Source organism: Canis lupus, chromosome 25 (genome assembly GCF_003254725.2).
Source record: "Canis lupus dingo isolate Sandy chromosome 25, ASM325472v2, whole genome shotgun sequence".
Taxonomy (NCBI): Eukaryota; Metazoa; Chordata; class Mammalia; order Carnivora; family Canidae; genus Canis; species Canis lupus.
The window spans coordinates 18364422-18387923 of NC_064267.1; the positions used below are offsets into that span (position 1 = coordinate 18364422).

At 38.5% G+C, this 23502-nt stretch overlaps 2 protein-coding genes across 21 annotated transcripts in view; one reads left to right on the forward strand and one right to left on the reverse strand.

Moving 5' to 3' along the window:
- Positions 1 to 19464, forward strand: part of PSPC1 (paraspeckle component 1) — a 112104-nt gene extending 92640 nt beyond the window's left edge. For 3 of the 14 annotated variants that reach the window (XM_049101098.1, XM_025462797.3, XM_049101103.1), the window contains 3 exons: positions 6077 to 6174; positions 6846 to 7006; positions 8351 to 19464. In XM_049101098.1, the coding sequence (XP_048957055.1) occupies positions 6077 to 6110 (34 nt within the window). In that variant the 3' untranslated portion in view covers positions 6111 to 6174; positions 6846 to 7006; positions 8351 to 19464. Of the gene's footprint in view, positions 1 to 48; positions 156 to 4797; positions 4888 to 6076; positions 6175 to 6845; positions 7035 to 8350 lie in introns of all 14 variants that reach the window. The other 11 variants (XM_049101099.1, XM_049101104.1, XM_049101100.1 and 8 more) reach the window with 9 other exon arrangements.
- The window catches only part of MPHOSPH8 (M-phase phosphoprotein 8), a 51752-nt gene continuing 40901 nt past the window's right edge, over positions 12652 to 23502 (reverse strand). For 3 of the 7 annotated variants that reach the window (XM_049101075.1, XM_049101073.1, XM_049101072.1), the window contains 5 exons: positions 21630 to 21784; positions 18124 to 18278; positions 14408 to 14535; positions 13333 to 13577; positions 12652 to 12990 (listed from right to left, as the gene is read on the reverse strand). In XM_049101075.1, coding sequence (XP_048957032.1) covers positions 13365 to 13577; positions 14408 to 14535; positions 18124 to 18278; positions 21630 to 21784 — 651 coding nt within the window. In that variant the 3' untranslated portion in view covers positions 12652 to 12990; positions 13333 to 13364. Of the gene's footprint in view, positions 12991 to 13332; positions 13578 to 14407; positions 14536 to 17901; positions 18040 to 18123; positions 18279 to 18879; positions 19020 to 21629; positions 21785 to 23502 lie in introns of those variants that run through there. The other 4 variants (XM_025462773.3, XM_049101074.1, XM_049101077.1 and 1 more) reach the window with 4 other exon arrangements.

The following is a 23502-nucleotide window of genomic DNA, read 5'->3' on the forward strand; positions in this document are numbered from 1 at the left end:
TATATGGTGAAAAATAAACTTGAATATTATTTGCTAATTCATTTCCAGTGCTTTTTCATTATATATGAACTGGTCGATACATTAAATAATGGATTCTTTGATGTGGCAATAATTTACTTGAAATACTGAACTTTTAAATAGTGGAAGCCATACAGGTAAGTTCATAATAACCATCTTTTATCTTGAACTGAAAGTACAATTTATTGTTATTGTACTGCAGCTTGTTTTAAAACTTAACTTTGGGGTACTTCAGACTCTTGATGTCAGGGTCATGAGTTCGGGTCCCATGTTGTGCTTAGAGATTACTTTAAAAGAAAAAACATAAAAACCTTAACTCTGATTATGCAGTGATCAGATACATTATCTTTGGCTTTTGGGGAAGGAGTGCTTGAGAAATCTTAGGTGATCACAAGAAGATAATGCTGCCTTTTTTTCCCTTTTCTTTTCTCTCTTTCTCTCTCTCTCTTTTTTTTTTTTTTTAATTAAAATGCCTTTGTAGGAATTTGGGGACAAAATTAAGTTTGAAATATTTCAGTGGTGTCTTTCAGTCCCAAGTCATTGTTGACATCATCCCAGTTCCTTGCAAATACATACAGGTCTGAGACCTTGAAACTGTGAGTTAGTTACAACTTTTCTTAGACGTCATGAATTCTGTATGATAAAAGTCATCAATTTGTACTTTATTAGATTTCATTTGAGTCTTTGCTGAATTTTACATTTCTTTGATAACGGAAGTAAATGTTATGACCTTTGGAGAAAAAGATGGTGTTTGTGTGTGTGTGTGTGTGTGTGTATCAATTTATTTTCCTGAAAAACCTAGTTGTCCTCAATAAAGCTGAAAAAAATAAAGATTTATAAAATCTTTATGTATTTATAAATGATACTATTTATATTTAATAAGATTTATAAAATCTTTATGTATTTATAAATGATACTATTTATATTTAATAAGATTTATAAAATCTTTATGTATTTATAAATGATACTATTTATATCCTATTTACTCAAACACAACCTTTTTATAGATACTTATTTCTTAATTTTGAGTTGTTATATGAACTTTAAAATAATCTCTTTCTCATTCTTTAATTTAAAAAAACTTAAAATCCTGGGGCTCCTGCCTGGTTCCATCTGTGGAACATGTCACTCTTGATCTCAGGTTTGTGAGTTTGGGCCCCATGTTGAGTGTAGAGATTACTTAAATAATCTTTGAAAAAAATAAACCTTAAAATGCTGCTTTTTAAAGATTTGGAATAGCCTGTCACTTAAATCTGTGAGTTTGGTTTGGCAGCCACTTTTTTCATAAACTTCTGGGCCCCTTTCTAGTTAGTACATCTTGCGTCAGAGGCAACCCCTGTTTTATTTTGATCATCATAAATTAGTTTTGCCTGTTTTTGAAGTTCATGTAAATGGAATAATAGAATATATACTCTTTGCTTCTGGCTTCTTTCATTCAACATAGTGTTTTAGAGATTTATTCTGTGTTGCATATATCAGCAGTTGTTTCTTTCTCATTGCTGCATAGTGTACCAGTACATGGATATGCCACATTTTTTTTTATCCAGTCTCCTATTGATTCTTGGGATAGATCCCAGTTTGAGGTTATTATTAATCAAGCTCCTATGCACATTCTTGTACACATCCTTCACACACCTCACACATCTCATTTTTCTTGGGGAAAATATCTGGGAGTGGAATTGCTGAGTATAGGGGATGTGTAAGTTTCTTAGAAACTGCCAACAGTTTTCCACAGTGTCTCTCCTACTTTTACATGAGCAGCGTATGTGATTTCTCTTGTGTTCTGCATCCTTGCACATCATTGTGGTTTTTAATACACATTTCCCTAGTAACTTCTCATACACTTTTTGCCCATTCATATACCTTATTATGTGATGCATTTTTGCCTTTCATACCCTCATTGCTATTTATACAGTAGTTCCTCCCGCCACTTACCTGAGAGTGTAACACTTTTTGAAGACCCCCCAGGGGATGCCTGAGCTGTGGATAGTACCAAATCTTAAAAATAACTGTTTCTTCCTGTATTATGTAACAGTAATAAAGTTTAATTTACAAATTAGGCACAAGAGATTAACAGCAATTACTAATGATGGAACAATTATAACTATACAGTAATAAAAATTATATAGAGTATGGTGTCTCAATGTTTTACTGTACTATTATCTTTGTGTGATGATGTGACATGCCTACGTGATGAGCCGAAGTGTGATGAACAGCGTAGACATGGTGAAGTAGCATTAGGTTATTATCAACCTTCTGACTTTTCAGAAGAGGGTCACCTGCTTCCACACCACCTTTAACTATAGGTAACTGAAACTGCAGAAAGTGAACCTGGGGGTAAGGGGGGAATGACTATCATAAGGCTGTGTGGTTTCATCACTTGTCTATTGTAAAACTCATTGACCTATGTATAACCTATGATTTAAAAAAAATTGGGAAAAAAGTATAAAAAATTTTAAAAATTGGGTATCTTGATTAGAATTCTGGAAATCCAGATGATAAGGGAATGCAGAATTGAATGTTCATATTATGGACTTTTGCTTTTTGTAAAATATCAGTTGGAAAATAGGTGTTATATAATTTAAGTTTTATTATGATGTCTGGCAGGCTAATGTAGGTAGAAGATACACGGGTTGACTAAAAAACAAAAAGCCCTCAGTTTGCTATATTTTACTGACAAAGAAAAGATTTTATTTATTTGTGAGAGAGAGAACTAATGGAAGGAGCAGAGGGAGAAGGACAAGCAGTCTCCACACAGCAGAGAGCCCAATCTGAGATCATGACCTGAGCTGAAACCAAGAGTCAGATACCCGACCGACTGAGCCACCTAGGAGCCCCTTATTGCCAATTTTCAGGCCAAAAGAGTCAGTGAAAATTTAAATGTTGAGAAACTTTGTGTCTTTTTCTCAACTAACTGTTCAGTTAATGGACTGTATTGTTCCATTTGTTCATCACTTGAAATTGTATTACATCAAAAAGATGAACTTGTAGACGTATTGTCCATTGTTGTAGAGATTTGCCTCTTTCATGGGTGTTTACTCAAGTTTCCTTGGGAGATGATGGCTTTTGAATTTTTGGCCTAATATTTTTGGGTATGTTATTCACTTAATCACACAGTATTTCCCTATACTCTTCGGAGATTTATTATCATTACTATTTTAAGGATTTGAGAGAGAATGAGAGACTGTGTGCTTGAGTAAGCCAGGGGAGTGGCAGAGGGAGGGAGAGGATGCTCAGGGAGACTCCCTACTTGAGTGAGGAGCCCGATGCAGGGCTTCATCCCAGGACCCTGAGATCATGACCTGAGCCAAAATCAAGACTTGGACGCCTAACGGACTGAGCCACACAGGCACCTGAAGATAAATTCTTTGTTGCTTAAAGAAAACCTGTTAGTTAACATTGAAATAAAATTACTTCACTAAGGATTATGTTACATATTTTCATTGTTGTGAATTGCCTATAATGATACCATTTGGTTTATTTATTGCTTTAGCAGCCAGTATTGTGGTCTGTGTCTTCGTTGTGAAAGCAAAGGATCAGATTGAGTTGTGAGCGCTCTTGTATATAAGTTGGCTCTGATGGTAATGTTTGATAACATGGATATCCTCCCATTTCCATACCTCAGACTTCAAAACATACGCTCCTTGGAAGGGAAACCCCACTGCAGAGCGTGTCAATAAAAGTGTGGCTCCTTTAGGGTTTGATACCATGGGAATGTACATCAGAGGAAACACGACCTTTTACATTATTTCTGGCAAGGTGTTTTTCAATATGAACCATTACTAAGTAATACTAAGAGTATTGCTCACCCCTCATGCTTGCTGAAGTATAATCTATATTTTATACATTTCTTTCTTAGAATGTACTTCTATTATAATTTCTGTATTACATAATACAAATTATATGTAATGTAAGGATGATGGTAGACTTGTGTAGTCACTGGAAAAGGATACCTTCTCTCACTCCAAGAGGGGAGAATGTTAGGTGCATTGTTACATAATTGTTAAGAATGGGCTTTCCATATCTTTAATGTTTTATTCTTTAAGAAAAGTCCTCAGAAAAGCATATGTGGTATTAATGGGTGTTTACATTTCTGACTATATGAAAAGTATTAGGGTGTTAGTTTAGAGGAGCCGTCTTTTCACTCTCAACAGTGCATAGTTCTGGCAGGGAGGGTAAAATCCGCATAAACTTGTGTAGTTTTGATGCAGTTTTCTCTTAAAATAAAAAATGGACCAATTTCATCCAAAGTGGTATCATGTAGTCTTGTTACAGTTATGCTTTAAGATTTCAGTTAAGGGAGACCTTTTCTTTTAATGTACTTATTGGCTGCCGCCCTCCCCCCCATATTTGACAGTATCACTCTGAGACAGGTGTTATGATGCTGAGCATCAGGAAATTTGTGTTCTCAGCTCTCTTTGTGTATTACCTTTCTAGGACTTTATGGACTTCAGATCCAAACTGGGAGTATCATGGAATGGCTGTACATGTGCCATAGCTCACTATGCTTTTCTTAATGGTCATTACAGCCCAGTGTACAATAAACCTGGTCATTTCTTTGTAAGACCACTTTAAACAGAATGGTGGTGATTTTGAGTATTGAATTCAGATATTAAGCCACCCTTTTAAAGACAAAATATTGGCAACTAAACTTGAATAGTTCTAGAGATGACGTTTCTAGGTAATATAGGTAATGATTGCTTTGTAAACTGCAGGTTCACATTTTTGAAAAGTTGAGAAGATAGTATTTTTTTAAACTTATTTATTTATTTATGAAAGAGAGAGAGAGAGGCAGAGCCACAGGAGGAGGGAGAAGCAGGCTCCATGCCAGGAACCCAACGTGGGACTCTATCCCGGGACCAAAGGCAGGTGCTAAACCGCTGAGCCACCCAGGAATCCCCAGAAGATAGTATTTTTAGTATTTCTTGTATCATTAAGAATTAATAATATAAGAATTAATAATCCAGTTGTACAGTTTGGCTTCTGGCTCTTCTTATCTGCCTTCCCTTTACCAAAGCAATACAGAGGTACAAATATATACCAAACTAACCTAAGAATCTTCAGTGACTTTCCTAATTGATAACCTCACAAGAATCCTTTGTAGTAGAATATTTGTAGGTGGAAATATATAAAAGATAATTTTTGATTTGTAGTATGTCTTGTTTGAAAAAACATTTTAAGGTTTTATAACTGAGACCATGGGTACTGTTGGATCATTTGGAATCCCCTTAAATTACATGCAGAATTTCATGTTCATATTCTTTTACATGCAAATTTGCTATAGATAGGTTCATACTCCATCCAATGTCCAGGCAAATTTGAGACCCAAATGAGTTTTGAAAACAGTGCTAATTTAGGGTAGATATTTCCAGTATTTAGGGGTCATGTACCCTAACAGTTTAAAAAATTGAGCGCAAACTTGTATATTTATTTCTAATCTCTAATTGTGTTATCATTGTACTAACCTTTTAGATAGGTTTTAAAAAGCATTCTGAAAAAAATAAAATAAAATAAAAAATAAAAAGCATTCTGTAAGGATAATACCCAAAACTGTATTCCAGTGGAAAATCTGGGATTAATAGTCTTTGGAGAACATTGGTCCAAGGGATTACTAGGGTAGTTAAGAATCTTTTTTCTGATTGAACACAGCAGACATATTTGCCTGTCCTGGTACAAGTAGAATAAAGTACTATAGAATAGAAATCAGGATCCTCTGTAGAATTTTGGATTACAAGATATCAAGCACTGGTGTGCTGAGGCATCACCAGTGCAGACAAGAGGGCCTATCTATGGAAATGAAAAGGAAGGATTTAGCAAAATAGGCTCTTAATATTTTAAAATTATTAGCAGACTTGGAGACTCAAGGTTTAGGATGTAGTAGTGTTTAATGCCAGAACATAAAATTGAATAGTCCGCTCATCTCCAAGAATTATGAATTCAAAGGAAAATTTTCACTGAATGAAAACTGATGACTGTTAAGAACTTTATATAGATTTAACACTTCTGTCACTTTATTAATTACTGAAATTGGCTAAATTTGATTTTATTGTATTCCTAGGAAGGTGAAAGAAAACATGGATGAAGCTTCCTGAATTCGGCTTCTGGCATGAGTCAAGCTCAGAGATAGGAAATGCTGGTGTCAGTATTCCCTTTCAGGTCAGTCAGTGTCTATTAAGACGGCGTTCCTTGCTTCTCTTTCCTTAGCCGTACCCCCCCCCCCCCCCCCCCCCGCGATCCTGACTCCTTTGACCTCGTGAGTCTGTGTTGTCCCATGTTTTGAATTAGTGGAGTGTTAATGAATAGTTTATGGCGGCAGCCGAGACTTCTGCTTCTCTGCCTCACCAGGATCACTGCCCTTTTCTCTAAGTTGGAGGCGATGTTTAGCTCCAGACTGCCCTGTCTTTCCTCATGGTATTTATCTTCAGGGAAAAATGAACTGAGAGTAGAAATCACATATTAAATACGTCTTTAAGAAAAAACCTTCCTCTGGGTTTTTAGTGATCCCAAGTCTAGAATTTTAGCCTTAAGTTTCTTGGAAACCGTGTAATCTTAAAAATGGTTTAATATCATAAATTCAGACCCATACTAGGGATGATACTAGCTCTGTATCTTCCTTGCTGATTTTTACCCTTTTGTAAATAGGTAACGATTTTCCTAGTATTTTGTTAGATATAAAATTTTTTGAAATATTCACATTGTGACCTTTATGACACAATTCCAGTGACAGTATACTGCCATCCTAATAGATCCAGAAAGTATTATTTTAAGGATATTTCCTTCCTAATCACATTATCTGGTGATGATATACAATCTCTTCTTGCTACTAGAAAAGTCGTCCCAGGGACCAGGAGCTTCAGCCTCACCGGGTTCTTGAGTGCAATCTCAACACACAGCTCACCAAATGAATTTGCCCATTTTAACAAGATCCCAGGGGATTTGAGTGCACGCAGACATACTTGGAAACTTTGAGCAATTCCACCCTTTTAAGGTATCTGATGCCCATGCAGCACAAAAATGTGAGAGCTCTGTTTTGCATTGTTATCCAACTCTAGAATATTAACTTTGAATAGGAATTCTCAAAGCTGGTCCCTAGACCCTCTAGGAGCTTAAGAATACACATTCTCAGGTCTAGCTACTAAACAGGAATTTGAGGGTGGGATCCAGCAATGCAGTGTCTTATTTCTTAAAAGACCTTCAGGCAGGAGTGCTTGGCTGGCCCAGTCAGATCATTTGACTCTTGATCTCTGGGTCAGGAGTTCAAGCCCCATCGTGGGTGTAGAGATTAGTTTAAAAAGTAAGTGGGGGTGGTGCCTGGTGGATGGTTCAGTTGGTTGAGTGTCCAACTCAATCTCAGCTCAGGTTTTGAGCTCATGGTTGTGAGTCGGAGCCCTGCATTGGGTTCCATGCTGGGTGTGAAGTCTACTTAAAAAAAAAAAAAAGAAAAAAGAAAAGCCATCCAGGTAAACGGTTTTCATCAGAGAGCCACCAATCTAGAGAATTACTTATTAAAAAATTAGAATTGCCTTTTGAAATTAGAGAATGTTTGTATTGTATGTTCTGTAGACCTTTTGTTGGTATTAAATTTTCAAATTGCTTAATTTGTGTTCCTTAGAATATGAAGAAATAATCGCGAAGTATGTAAGTGGAAAAAACTTAATGTGCATAGGCTAACTGCGCCACAGATCAAAGCTGTGGCATTATGTGGCTATTAGCTTGTCAGGTGGATTTGTCATTGGAACTTTAGGAATTTGAAGTTGATTTTGGAAGAGGTGAATAGTATTTAAAATACCTGCTTTTCATCACAGATATCTTAGTGAAAAGAAAGTGGTTCATTTCAGGAAGATACTAACTTTTACAGTTTATAGAAGTTAATAAAATGCAGAAGTCTTATTAAAAATTCAGTATCTTCAAGTTATCTTTTTAAAGTGTTTCATATGTTTTCAAGAAGTAGCAGAACCCCCTGGGGCTCATTTCGAACACAGACCCACCATTTGAGATTTACAGAGCCCGAGAATTCCAACAGCCTGGTGTTGCTTTGGTGTGGGGACTGCATTTTCAGAGCCACTGTTTTTTTAAGCATTAACATATTTTAACTCTTCCAGCACTTAATCTCAAGATGAGCTCACAAGATTACTAGTTTCAGAGAGAGAGATTACTGAAGAAATATAGGTCCAGTGTATTAATTCAATTCTTGAATATGTTTTAGGTCTGTTACTAGTGACTGTAGCCTAGCAAATTATTTTCTTTGTAACTGAAACTTATGTTTCCAATAGAATATATACAATAGATACTAATTTCTGTTTGCTAACAAAGAATTTATCTTTTTTTTCAGGTCATTTTGTTGGAGAAATGCTTATAAAGACAGAGGAGAAACAAGCCAGAAAACAAACCTTATTTCATTTGTGAATTTATTACTCCATATAAACAACTATGGATATATGAGTATCCTAACATTTGACATTATGCCTCATGGAGTTTTCTTTGGTTAAAATACTATCTGGAATAGTGCAAACTTCCATTATCATTCAGTTTTTTGTTAAGATATATACTTACCCCTTGGTGTGGTCTTTGCCATGGAGAGTAGTACGGTAGTAACCCACAAATACAGAATAGCCAATAAACTCCCCTTTCAACTTCTGTGAGAAGCATTGGAGGGATTTTTTTTTTTTACCACCCATGTGGCCTATAACTTTGGGTTGGTCCCAAGATAAGGAGCTAGTCATGAAATTTGGCAATGTTGTGAGAAGAATCCTGGTTTACTACAGCCATATATATTTTAGCCCAAAAAAAGGAAAGAATGGCGGATATGAGCAAGGCAGAGTTTGAGAGTAATGGAAAATTCCTTTCTTCCAAGTTAAACTGATGCCCAATATTATAGAAGTGGGTTAGATTCCAGCTGACTGGGCTTCTTGGGAGCTTTGGATGAGGGCAAAGGACTATTTCCTGATTTTAATTTGGTCCTTAGTTGTGACTCCTCATTGTAATTACAATTTTCTAGCTTACTAGTTAGTTATGCTCTTCTGTACTTGGAGGGAGATACAAGGCTTAGAATCCCAGATTTGGTCTGAAAGGAGAACTATCTCAAGTCAGCACAGGACAGAGGAAAGCAGTGTGTGTTCTATTAGTGGTTCTCCTCATTTATTTAACCAACACTTGGACTAATAAAGCTTTAAAATTTTAAAACAAAACAAAACAAAAAATAAAATAAAATAAAATTTTAAAACAATTTTAGGGCTTTATGATAAAGTATTAGGATATAAAACAGTAACTGCATAAAATATTAAAATTTTCCAAATTCTTTTAAGGTACTTCATAAATCCTTTTTGATAATTCTGGTGTACATAGCCTTCTTTTCCCTGGTCTTTGCTCATCTTCCTCCTTTCTCTTTCTTTTCTTTCTTCTTTCTTTTCTTCTTCTTCCTCTCCTCTCCTCTCCTCTCCTCTCCTCCCATTTACCTACCTCCTTGCTTTAGAGACACTAGACTTGCTTGATAAATGCTCTTTATCAGGTCCTTTCACTGTTAACATTTTGGATGCTAAGTCTTCTTCCAGCACTAATAAATTCTTGAGAGCTAGCAGAGTTAACACAGTTCTAAAGCACTTGAGCTTCAAATTGCAGCATCCTGAGATTTTACTGAATAAGGTGAGAATGGCTTGGGAAGACAGTGTATGAAAATGACCTGTTCTCAGAGTGAAACTGAACTCCCTTATAGGTGTTTAACATTTTGATAGTATTGGGCACTAGACGCTGCTCTTTGAAACTATTATGGGTAAAATATGTGCTTTCTAATATAGCCATACTCAGAGTGAGCTAGATCTGAAGATACAGAAGTTTAAATTATTGACTCAGTTATGTTGTCCTCAGTACCATATGGACTGGAATAATGGCTGAGAGGTGATTTTTAAAAATGTATTAGAGAAAGCATGAGTGGGTGGGAGAGGGAGAAGGAGCAGAGTCCTGCTGAGCAGGGGGGCCTGATGCAGGGCTCTATCCCAGGACCCTGAGATCCTAACCGGAGCTGACGGCAGATACTTAACTGACTGAGCCACCCAGGTGTCCCTGATAATTTAAGATAAAATGGAAGTAAAAATGTATACTATTTGCTTTTCAGTGAGTCTGGCCAAAGAATGATATATCCCATTTGTGATGATCTGCTTAATCAGATTGCCCATGGCTTAGATATAAAGCTCTGTATTGTGTATACTTTGGAAGAAGACTGCTTTGGTTTTGAAATGAAGTAGTAGGCGAATCTGTAAACCATTTGGTAAGGTGCTCCTTGAGGATTGCTTTGTCTTCCACAAAAATATGGCTCACACTTTGTACACACTTTATTTGAATGTCAAAGTAGCAGCATTGTCAGTATCTGGTGGAATGAGCTGCCTCATCAGAGAACCAGCAAGAAACCACTCAAGTGCAAGTCTCTATACAATTCAAGTCATCTTCTACTTAAGAAACCAGAACTTTAAGAGTGGACAAGTGTGCAAACTATAGAGCTAAAAGTATTAAATTGTTTGGCTCTGCTTTCAATTCCCAGTAGACACTACTGTTTTACATAATTTACTTCCCCATATGGCATAAAACTGGTAGAAGCTGAGACGGACAACTCAAGGATTGTGTTACCCCCAAGTAATCTTTCACTTTTGTCCTCCTTCCGTGACCCTGCTCTTATGTCAAAATAACTTGCCCAATTTCCCATAATTAAGTTTCATCTGGTACAAGATTTTTTTTTTTTTTTTTTTTTAAGATTTATTCATGAGAGAGAGGCAGAGATACAGGCAGAGGGAGAAGCAGGCTCTGCACAGGGAGCCTGATGTGGGACTCGATCCCAGAATTCTGAGATCATGCCCTGGGCTTTGAAGGCAGACGCTCAACCACTGAGCCACCTAGGATTCCCCAAGATTTTTTTTTAATCCTTGCTGACTTCCTAGCTTTCATACTATGAAAAGAAGAAAGTTTATCTTCAGTTTAAGTTTAGAAGCCTAAACTTCTAAAAGAATTACTCGTCAGATTTTCTACTTGTTTTCTAGCCTGGCCTTGCCTTTTTTTTTCCACTTTAAAATATTTTTTTTGAGACACACAAGAGAGGCAGAGACACAGGCAGAGGGAGAAGCAGGCTCCATGGAGGGAGCCCAATGTGGGTCTCAATCCTGGGACTGGGATCATGCCTAAGACGCTCAACTGCTGAGCCACCCTGGCGTCCCTGGCCTTGCCTCTTGGATAAACAGTATGTTACTTTTTTTTTTTACGTTACCTTTTAATATGTACTTATAAAGCTGATACTATCTTTGTGCGTATAAAGCTGATACTATCTTTTTTTTTTTTTTTTTTAAAGCTGATACTATCTTAAGCATGATTTTGAGATAATAGAAATTTTCTTTAAAAATCCATTTCTTGGGCAGCCCGGGTGGGTCAGCAGTATAGCACTGTCTTCAGCCCACGGCCTGTCCTGGAGACTGGGGACGAGTCCCATGTCAGGCTCCCTGCATGGAGCCTGCTTCTCCCTCTGCCTGTTGTCTCTGTGCCTCTCTCTGTCTCTCATGAGTAAATAAAATCTTAAAAAAAAAAAAAAAAAAATGAAAATCCATTTCTTGGGACGCCTGCGTGGCTCAGCGGTTGAGCGTCTGCCTTCAGTCCAGGGCATGATCCTGGAGTCCCAGGATCGAGTACCACATTGGGCTCCCTGCATGGGGCCTGCTTCTTTATGTCTCTGCTTCTCTCCGTGTGTCTCATGAATAAATAGAATCCTTAAAAAAAAAAAAAAAAAAAAAAAAATCCCATTTCTTCTATATGTATTAGATGAAGATACCATTTCCCTGACCATTCCTGGCCTATCCACTGCTGCTAACTTTTTTTCTAAAAAGCTATGAACTCAGATACAGTACATGGTTCAATATAGCTGAAAAAATTCCAGTCCAGCCATTATTTAGAAACTTTTACACATTAGTATCCCCTTGAAGTCCTGACACTTGAGATACAAAGAAAACAGATCAACATTTGGGGTTTTATTAAGAACGGTGTAGGAAAAGGCAGTAAGTAAAAATGTCTCTCTGAAATGTGTATACAATGAATGTATGTGGTCTGTGTGACTTTCTGAAATTTTTTTCATTAAAATTCTAACCTCGATAGTTCAGAGTGAGTTGGACTTACTAGTTTGCCATATATTTCTTAAGAGACTATGAGAGACCTGTAGGAAATCTCTAGAAACAGGTAACTTAACACGATGCACTATGTGGCAAATAACCTTGGCTGGCCTTTTTAATTTCCAGTGTTTGTAATGAGGGCACAGGATCTGGCTTTTGAAAATTACTTGATGGATTCACAAGGATAAAAGTTCACAACCAGTATCTTCTTTTAGGCCCCAGTGTCCCGGTTTATATTTTTTGCTGTATCTTAGATTCTGATTTATAAGAACAAGGTAACTGCAAACACACAACATTGTCACCTCCCAATTCAGCATCTTTGGGAACTGCATATTACAAACAAATCAGACCTCCTCCCTCGAATCTGCCTACCAAGTTAGAAAATCATCCTTCAAGGGCAGCAAATTCACACGTTATTTAGTGCTTGAGTAACTTGAGTATCACATATACTCAACTGTTTTTAACGCAGAAATTCACCAGGGCTAATAGAAAATTTCAAGTTAGAAAAAAGATTTTTAATTTTCTTAAATAATCCTATGTACCATTCCACATTGTGGAAATACTTAAGTATGCAGTCTGCAGACAACATTGAAATTTCAGAAAACTGGCACAAATACTTACATCTCTATTTTATAATATATTAGAATCACCATGTCCCATCTTAGAGCCTGTAACAGATAACAGTCCTGAAAATGCAAGAGGTTTACAGTTGAAACATCAAATCTGGAGGTGTTCGCTGTGCCAGAGTCCCAAAACGGGTCCAGAAAGAACTCCATCCCAATTCTGTTAGTCACTGCAGCTGTACTCTATATGCACCTATTAGCAGCTTAACCTGTTGAAAGAAGAGAAACCTAAGTTTCAGAACAGATCCCTTACCAAGTTCCCCTTTCTCAGAAGAAGGAAAATGCATGACCAAGATTTGCCAGTCTTGTTTGGCAAAGTTCTCAAATTGGTCATCAATTCAGGATGTTGGATTTTAAGTGCAGACGATTTGATTTTTAGGTTATTATATAACTTACTGTTACATAGATTTTTGGTCCAGCTTCATTTTACAAAGAAATGTTTAGTGAACAGTCTAGATAAATACGTAATATGTCATACATTAAAAAATAAACCCGAGAATACAGCTCTGACTGCTCAGTCCTGGAGATGACACACAGTCTATGTCTAACACCTGTAGATTCTGGTGCACAGCTATCCCAGAGATCACGTGTTTTCCAGGACAGGCACATCAGGAACACAGCATACACGGCATTCTTGGAATTTTTTTCTGGTGGTGATAATCTGGAGTAGCAATAGGAATAGCTGCACTGAACGTGAGGAAAGGATTTTCACCTTAGCAGAAGGCGCTTCCGTCAACCTTATGAAGAGTTTATTGAGGCCTGCAGCAGGGCTGAACGAGTAAACAAAATGACTATCCTAGGAGAGAGACCACAAAGAGTGTTTTCTCAGACAAACTACATCTGAAGGGCATCGCTCTAAACAAAAACATCGCAGATTCCAATGACATAAAAGAACACAAATTTTATACTTTATATAAAGCAATTTGCTGTGGTAATTTTTCCTTTGATTTTTCAAAATGATACAGATGGCAAAAAAAAGCTTCTAAGATTTATCTGCAAAAACAGCATCCAGATAAATCTTTAGGATTAGCAGGTATCCAGCCACATACAGCATGTTTAAATCTTCATAAACATTAAGGGCTTAATTCAGCCCAAGGAAAGAATTCTTAGAGAAGGAAACGTACACAAAGATTCTTCAAGACCATTTTTTTGTTAAAATTTACATAGCTACTAATAGTTATTATACATCAAAATTACAGTAAAATGTTTCCCTAAAGCTGTAAGCACTAAAACTAAGCATAAAAACACCCATTTTCTACATATTTGAAGCACAGAATGGGTGTACTTTAAAAATTTCCTAAATTCCCTTTAAGTGAATGTAATTATAACGGTGTGAAAAGGCGAACTATTTAAAATCAGACAGTATGTTTCTTGTACCTTAAAAGTTTATATCCAGAACGCTCAAAAGACATTATGGTAAATGTAAGTTAAGGCATATATATAAAACCTTAAAAGTCCAGGCTTTTAATGACAAAATCTAAGATAATTTTACTTTATAGTTATGGGATACAGCCTCATTTCCAACTGGTTTAATTACAGTTAGTGTATTTTATTAAAACACAAAAGTCATCTGTGCTTCTGGATTAGAAGAATGTACTTTTCAATAACGAACTACAAAAATCTTACCAGAAAAACTGGAAGTTGAAATTTATCATTTAAAACTACAGCTTGTACACTACATGGTCCACAGAGCCGAGCAATAACTTCTTTACCCAAAAAGTTGGCATGGAAAATAAATAGCAGGATGCCAGAGCCTGAATAAGGGAGATGTAAAAACATATTTTAATACCAGGCCTAATAGGGCCGCCTTTCAACTCTGCAGAAGGTGCACCTGTATGTGTTGGAAGAAGTCCCCGGAGTATCCCCGAGTACCATGCCCATGCATACCGAGCAATCGGGAGTCCTCCAATTTAGTGTTACCTGGCATTCAACCGCAGACCCCTTTTATTTTTTGTTCAAGTAATCCCTACTGACAGCTCATGGAACAAATATTTAAAAATACGCTTTTCTACATTAATTTTGGTCTAAAAAAAGTATTTAAAAGTTGCTGCTAGGGCACCTGGGTAGCACAGTTGGTTTCGGCTCAGGTCATCATCTCAGGGTCTGGGAATTGAGCCCTACACATCGGGCTCCACACTCACTGGGTGGTGGTCTTGAGATTCTCTCTCTGCCCCTCCTACTTGTGCTCTCTGCAGTAAATACAATCTTTAAAAAATTGCTGCTAAATGTGTAAATGTCCATGGAGGTAAATTTCTATGACAGTTGTCTTTGGGTGTGAGTTTGAATGACTGTCCATTTTTTTCCACATAGTATTTTGCCTTTTCCAAGTTTTCGGATTAATAATAAAACTTGTTGGGGGCGGGGGAAGCATGGGACTTGAAGCTTCCAGTAACTATCCAAAATATTCTGCATGACTCATTTTTCTGAACACCATACTTTTAATATAACAAAATCTATGAACTCTTATGACCTTTCTGATAAGCCTTTTTTAAGATAAAAAAAAAAAAAAAAACCACTGATCCAGATGAGAAAACCACTCCTTTTATGAAGAGACTTCATCAAAAATACCCCAAGGAACCATTTGCTTTATTTGTTCTGTGCCCCTGGCTCTCTTTACCTCTCCTTTCAAGCTATTTGAAGTTAGTTATACTGATTTTGCTCTCTAGCTTTAAAATGCAATACCCCCTCCTCCCACCCCCAGAGCGCTGAGCTTCAAAAGAAAAGGTCTACACAGACAACATAGAGAAAGCTCCTCCTTTGTCTTTCCCCCCTCAGCCCCACCATGAAGGGGCATTTGATCTGAGAGGAGGTTGAGTATTACTATCTGCATAGAGGAGAGTGGTGGGAACTTCAGAAAGACCCAAATGGGGACTAGCAGTTCTGCATTCGGGTACTGTTTAACCAGAATGAGATCTAAGGAAGGGGTGTTTGTTAGCTCTACTCTGACAAACACTTCAAGTTCACAGAGATAAAAGGACAGGAGGGACCCTAGTTTGCTAATAGTTGTCTCACGGTACCAGTAACAACATTTTTCTCTAGCCAAATGAGGTGTTAATCACAATCAGAATCTCGAGGAACCAAGGTCAGTGCTGCTCCAACTGGAGTGTGCTCATAAATCACCTGACATCTCACCAAGGTGACAACTGAGAGTCAGGTCTGGGAGAGGCCTGAGGGTCTGCATTTCTAACGAGCTCCCAGAGCAGGCAGAGGAAAACCTTGAGGATCTTCTACCTGCGGATGATTCTTTGGTAACATTTTAGATAAACAGAGAAGACTTCTGGTGGCCACAGACACTGCATGTGCACAAAAAAACATTCAGTAACCCTCAGGCAGTCCAGGTGCAGGCGCCTGGGAGCCTGGCCCAGCTCAGCTCTGCCCCAGCGAAGGGAAGACAGAGGTGTAGAGGCCAGAGTATGAAGTGGAATGAAAGCTCCAGCCCTGAGAACACCTGCTGCAACTGAGTCTTTTGGAATCTTTTGGGGGGGAGGTGGAGATTTATGTAGTTTACTTCAAAGATTCTCTGGTCATAGGTTTTCTTACCAGATGAAACTTGGAGATTTTTGCTCTAAGTCCTACCCCCACCCCCTCCCTCCATTTTTTTTTAGTTTTTTTGTTTCCCCCCAAAACAAGACTCACTCCCCAGCAGTGCAAATGATCCACTTGGACAGCTGAAACCACAAATGATTCTTCAATGTCAAGTTCACTAAACACTGGTGTTATAAATGACTGTCTTTAATTAAATTTTCATTAATGGACACATTTTTAAAAATGTTTTTGTTTTTTTAACATAAAAGCCAGAACCCAGCTGCATACTTCCATAAAGGCAGAAACAATATTCCCTCCACCTAAACACCCTGGATCCATGTCCTAGTCCTAGAGAAAGGCCACACCATGTCATGGTCTTGCCTGCAGAGCAGCTGTTAAGAAGAGGCTAGGAAGCAGAACCAAAGTTCCCATCTCCTGCTACTCAACTTTCCTATGGGCCAAGACACTTTCTTTTAGTGAAATTCAGGAAAAACACCGATTCTGGGCTTAAAATCTTAAAGCTAGTGTAAATTTCATATAACTCAATTTTAATAAAAAGTAGAGTTATTAAGATCCAACTTTCATACTTTTCTTCTTCCCCTCTGGTGAAAAAAACGTTTCATTAAAGCATGGGGAATAGCACTCGTGGGCAGAAAGAACAGCCTCAACTTCCGTGCTTTTTATTTTTAAAAAATTTAAAAGATTGGGCGGCCAGGGTGGCTTAGCGGTTTAACACTGCCTTCAGCCCAGAGCATGATCCTGGAGACCCAGGATTGAGTCCCATGTCCTGCTCCCCACATGGAGCCTGCTTCTTCTCCCTCTGCCTATGTCTCTGCCTCTCTCTGTGTCTCTCATGAATAAATAAAATCTCAAAAAAAAAAAAATCAAAGATTGATTTATTTTGGAGGGGCTGGGGGGAGAATCTCAATTAGACCCCCCTCTGAACGTGGAGCCCAATCTCATAACCCCGAGATCATGACCTGAGCCATAATCAAGTCAGACGCTTAACCAACTAAGCCACCAGGCACCCCTATGCTTTTATTTTTTATTTTTATTTTTAGATTTTATGTATTTATTCATGAGAGAGAGAGAGAGAGGCAGAGGGAGAAGCAGGCTCCACGCAGGGAGCCCGACACAGGACTCGATCCCTGGTCTCTAGGATCAGGAACCTGGGCTGAAGGCGGCGCTAAACTGCTGAGCCACCTGGGATGCCCTGCTTTTTATTTTTTAAAAGACTTTATTTGTCAGAACGAGCACAAGCAGGGGGGTAGGGGCAGGGAGAGAAAGAGGGAGAAGCAGGCTCCCCGTTGAACAGGGAGCCTGACTTGGGCTCTATCCCAGGACTCTTGGATCATGATCTGAAGGGATCCTTCACTGACTGAGCCATCCAGGTGCTCTCCCCTATGCTTTTTTTAAACAGTGCTCTGTGGATCCCTTAAAGTCACCTGGGATGTTAGGTATTAGCTGGGTCTCTTTTTTTCTGCCAGAGTAGCTCTGCTATTCAGTATTTTACATAATTGTGATATATAATGGAATTCTTTTGAGGTCATGTTCACAGAATTCTTTTTAAAAATCAGTTGAGGGGCTCCTTGGTTGGTTGGGCATCTGGCTTCAGCTCAGGTCATGATCCCGAGGTTCTGCGATTGAGTCCCACAACAGGCTCCCTGCTCCAAGGGGAGCCTGCTTCTCCCTCTCCCTTTGCCTGCCGTTCCCTCTGCTTGTGCTCAATCTCTCTGTCAAATAAAGAAATAAACATCTTTAAAAAAAATCATTTGATATTTAGTGTCACTTTTCAATCAGAGAAAACATAGGCTTACCTTCTGGTATGTTCTGTGGGGGTTTATAATTGAAATCCGTAGAAAAATCTGGCCCCTCACAGAGACGATGACATGCTATTGGGAAAATTGGTTCTAACAGAGCAAGACGTGCTTCAAAGTAATCCCTTATTGTTTCTTCTGCTACTCTTGAAAGTCTAATCAAAAAGTATAGTAAGAGTTGTTAATATTAATGTAGGAAATAATCATGAGCCACAGTATTATCAGACTGTTGAATACTGGTAAGTCCTTCCCAAATCAACCTTTTTTTAAAAAAAGATTTATTTTATTTTATTTTATTTTTAAAAAAAATTTTTTTTTAATTTATTTATGATAGTCACAGAGAGAGAGAGAGAGGCAGAGACACAGGCAGAGGGAGAAGCAGGCTCCATGCACCGAGAGCCCGACGTGGGATTCGATCCCGGGTCTCCAGGATCGCGCCCTGGGCCAAAGGCAGGCGCCAAACCGCTGCGCCACCCAGGGATCCCTTAAAAAAAGATTTAATTATTTATTTACTTATTCATGAGACACACACAGAGAGAGGCAAAAACATAGGCAGAGGGAGAAGTAGGCTTCCTGTGGGAAGCCTGATGTGGGACTAGATCCCAGGACCCCACCCCACAATCACGACCTGAGCCCAAGGCAGATGCTCAACCACTGAGCCACCCGGGCGTCCCCCAAATCAACCTTTAAAAAAAAGAAATATAATTCCTACTCACCCTGTCTCCCCACTCTATTTTTCTGTAGCACTTAGTATCTGATACACTATGTAACTGTCTTACTGTCTATATTGTCCAGGGAAATTTAGGCTCTAAGAGGGCAAGTCTTTTCCACTCGTTGCTGTCTCCATCTCCCCAGCCTTCTGAATACTTCCTGGCACACAGCACTCAGTAACTTGTCTAACGAAAGTGAAAATTCCATTAAACAGCAAATTTGGGAATTGCCACACACAAACATATGTCTTATTATAGTACTTAGATTAGAAAGTAGTTAAATAAAATGATCAGGGCTAATTCACAAAGTATTTTAAAATAATCTTGCTGGAAGGTAACCAACTTATTTGGTTTGGCCATGATATTCCAGTTTTAGGAGTGGAATTCCACTGTATAATTGACCATGTACACGACCTTTTGTTTTTTGTCTCTCGTCTGAAATTTACTTTACTTTCTCTGCTTAGAATATAAATCCTGGAATTGGGAGTGACCATCATACAGGCATGAAGATCCAAGTCACACCCTTAAGTGTGTTGGAGGAGGAAGAGAGGCAAAGAATGGCTTTTCCTGCCCAAAACTGCCTACCCCTGGATCCCTGTTATTTTGAAAAATAAACACCTTGTGTTAGCTACTGTTTGTCAAGTTTCTGTTATGTGTTGCCAAAACAACTTATTAGTTTCAGAGGCAGCATTTAGTGATTCATCAGTTGCATCCAACACCCAGTACTTATCACATCATGTGCCCTCCTAAATGCCCATCATCCAGTTACCCCATCCTCGACCCACATCCCCTCCAGCAGCCCTCAGTTGTGTCTCTTATGGTTAGCCTCCTTCTTAATTTTCATCTTATTTTTCCCTCCCTTCCCCTATGTTCATGCTTTGTTTCTCAAATTCCACGAGTGAAATCATAGATTTGTCTTTCTCTTATTTCACTTAACGTAATACCCTCTAGTTCCAACCATGTTGCAAATGGCAAGATATCATTCTTTTTGATGGCTGAGTAAGCCCAAATAATTCTTAAGTGAAAAAAGTACTAAATTACTTACATGAACTTTCAATTAAAATAAAATGGTTTAGAATTCACTTGAAAAAGAATGAACTTGAATGGATAAACTGTGGTACATCCAGACAATGGAATACTATTCAGAGTTAAAAAGACAAGCTATTGGGCAGCCCCTGGTGGCGTGGCGGTTTAGCGACGCCTGCACCCTGGGGTGTGATCCTGGAGACCCGGGATGGAGTCCCACGTCAGGCTTCCTGTAGGGGGCGTGCTTCTCCCTCTGCCTGTGTCTCTGCCTCTCTCTGTGTCTCTATGAATAAATAAACAAAATCTTAAAAAAAAAAAAAAAAGACAAGCTATCAGGACACCTGGGTGGCTCAGAGGTTAAGCATCTGCCTTCGGATCATCCTTTAGATGATCCTAGGGTCCTGGGATCGAGTCCCACATTGGGCTCCCTGCAGTGAGCCTGCTTCTCCTTCTGCCTGTGTCTCTGCCTCTCTGTCTCTCTTGTGAATAAACAAATAAAAAAATCTTAAAAAAGACAAGCTATCAAGCCATGAAGACATGGAGGACCACTACGTTTAAACAGCATTTAGTCAAATTATGGAAGCAGCAAAGTGTGCATGGACAGAGGATGAATAGATAAAGAGGTGGTATGTATATTATTCAGCCATAAAGAAGAATGAAATCTTATCATTTGCAACAACATAGATAGAGCAAGAGAGTATAATGCTAAGTGAAGTAAACCAGAGAAAGACAAATACATATAGTTTCACTCATACATCGAATTTAAAAAACAAAGCAAATGAACAAAGGAAAAATAAAGAGACAAACCAAAAAGCAGACTCTCAACTATGGAGAACAAACTGATGGTTATCTGAGAAGAGGTGTCTTGGCGGAATCAGTGAAGGGGATTAAGAGTGATGAGCACTGAGTAATGTATAGAGTTGCTGAATCAGTATATTGTACACCTGAAATATAACACTATGTTAACTAACTGGAATTAGAGCAAACAAAAATAAAAAAAAAAAAGAGACATGGAGGAATATTTAATGCATATTACTAACTGAAAGAAGCCAATCTGAAAAGGGCAAGTACTATGATTCCAACTGTATGACCTTCTGGAAAAAGCAAAACAGTAGAGATAATAAACAGATGAGCGGCTGCCAGAGTAGGGGGGCAGGAAGGCCTGCACTGGCAGAGCACAGAGGATTTTTAGGGCAGTGCTACTCTGTATGACAGTAATGGTGGGTACATGTCCTTATAACATTTGTCAAAACCCCAAAATGCACACCCCCAAGGTGAACCCATATGTAAAACATGGACTTTGAATGGCAACTGTCAATGTAGGTTCACTGGTTTTAGTAAACGCACCACTCCAGTGATACATGTTAGTAGGGGAGGTCGTGCATGTATGGAAGCAGAGTATACACAGAAACTCTCTGTACTTTTGGCTCAACTTCACTGCGAACCCGTAACTGCTCTAAAAAATAAGTCTATTAAAAAAAACAAACTACAGATTAGTTTTAAGAAAGCATAAGCCCAATTACGAGCATAATTAAGATTTTAAGGAGATACTCCCAGATAGAACAGTGTTAACTTTTTTAAAGTTTGAGATTTAATAACTGTCAGAAAAATAATTCATATGCCACTTATTAAATTTATGATCTTTTGAGAACAGAAACCTCTTCGGACTTCCATTTAACAATCTTCTGAACAATTTACACAGGCCATTCTAATTACGACATGTCCAAACACATCTTGTGACCTAACCATGGCACATTCGCTCACACTTACGTCTCTAAATGATTCTTCAGCAAGTCGTACACCAACACATTGTTACACTGCTTTGCAAAATGCAGTGCGCTATTCTGGTGCTTTGACAAAATATTGCAGTCAGCTCCACATTCAATCACGAGTCGTACGATATCAGAATTTCCTCTTTTACAGGCCTACAATGGAAAAAAAGGAGTTAACTGTAAGATAAGTTAGACAGCAATCAGTGTTTGTCCCTTTCTCCTCCTGTGAGCCCAGCGGTTCTTTGTGAAGAGAAGGGCAAGAACATTGGAGAGGGGAAGAAAACCTGGCATCAGGTCTCACCAAGGATTACAATCTGATACGTAACCGAAAAGTGTTACACTCCTTATAGTCAGTGATCAGTACTGAAATCTGTGCTATATTCAATTTCGAAAACCCCTGAATCGTGGAGAATTGGGCAACTCTGAAAAAGATACTCTGTCCCAAGACAGAACAAACACCAGGCCTTTCTAAGCTCTAGAGTGCGCTCCACTCTTCAGACCAAGTCTCTGAGCATCACAAAATAATTTCAAAACTTCCCTAGAAGCTGCTTTAAAGGAGACTAATTAAGCATATATACAAATTTGAATTCAGCAAATTTAAGATGGAGCTGGGCACAAAGACCATTTCTAGAGTAAAAAGACCTACCACCTCCAGGTTCTTTCCTGTTACTTACTCCCTGTGGGACTTCAAGTAATTAATTAGTTTATTTATTTCACTTAAAATCAAGTGAGAATATAGTCTGTACCTATGTAGTGACAGTGGAGAGAGAAGTGGATAGACTGACCAGTATTTTAAGAAGGTAGAATTCACAGAATTTGGTAACTGAAGATGTTTGGTAATCCTGTTTCTTAATTTTGGGAATTCAGGCAGTATATACAATGGGAGTGGGGTTACATTTGAGCTGGAAAGGCTCAGAAGATGCTTCACATGTGTATCTTTTTCGGTGTAATTCTGAATTTCACTGTTTCCATTTGTCCAAAGTGGGTAACAGTACTTCTGCCTTACAACACCGAGGCTGATACCATATAACACACCGTAAAGGATGAGGGCAAGCCAGTTAGCTTTCCTGTAAGAACAAGGCTATCAGGTGTGCTACTATTCCAGACTGTATTTCTACAGAGTAGATTTTTAAGTTGTGCAACTGCTAGGTCAAAGGGCATGCATCTCAGGTATATCTGACAAATGCCTTTCCAAAGATGTATGTAACCTGGTGGTTCTCACTGGGGTGGTTTTGCCCCCAGGGGAATTCAGGCAGTGTATGGAGACATTTCGGGTTGTTAACAACCGAGGGTGGGTACTAATGGCATCTGGTGCAGAGGTTAGGGATGCTGTTGCACATCCTACAAATGATCTGGCTCACAATGTCAGGAAGGGGAAGGTTGAGAAGCCCTGTTGGAACCAATTATATGCCCGACATCAACAGGTGAGAATGTGGTTTCTCCACACCCTCACACTCTGGTAACGACCAATTTTATTTATTATTTCTGAGATAGGTTTTTAAAATTGTTTAAAAAATTTCTGAAAATCTCCTCCCATGTTTATTTCTTCTAATTCTAAAAACCAATGCAATACACTAAATCCTTAAAGCTGAAGAAACAAGTACCAAAAAAATCCCAACACAAACAAAAACCAGATCAAAGTAAACAAAAAACAAAAACAAATTTACATACAGTTATCGGCAGTCTTATTCAGACAGTAGTTAAATATCCTTTGAGATCTTCTCTGGGAAGAAGCAACAAATTGTCCCTCGACCCCTTCCCCTCTGGACACTGCCTTCCTCCTCCTCAGCTCAAGTCCTAAGTGCCTACAAAATCCAGCATCCACTTCCTCACTCCCTGCAACCACACCCCTCAAACCCAACAAACAAAGA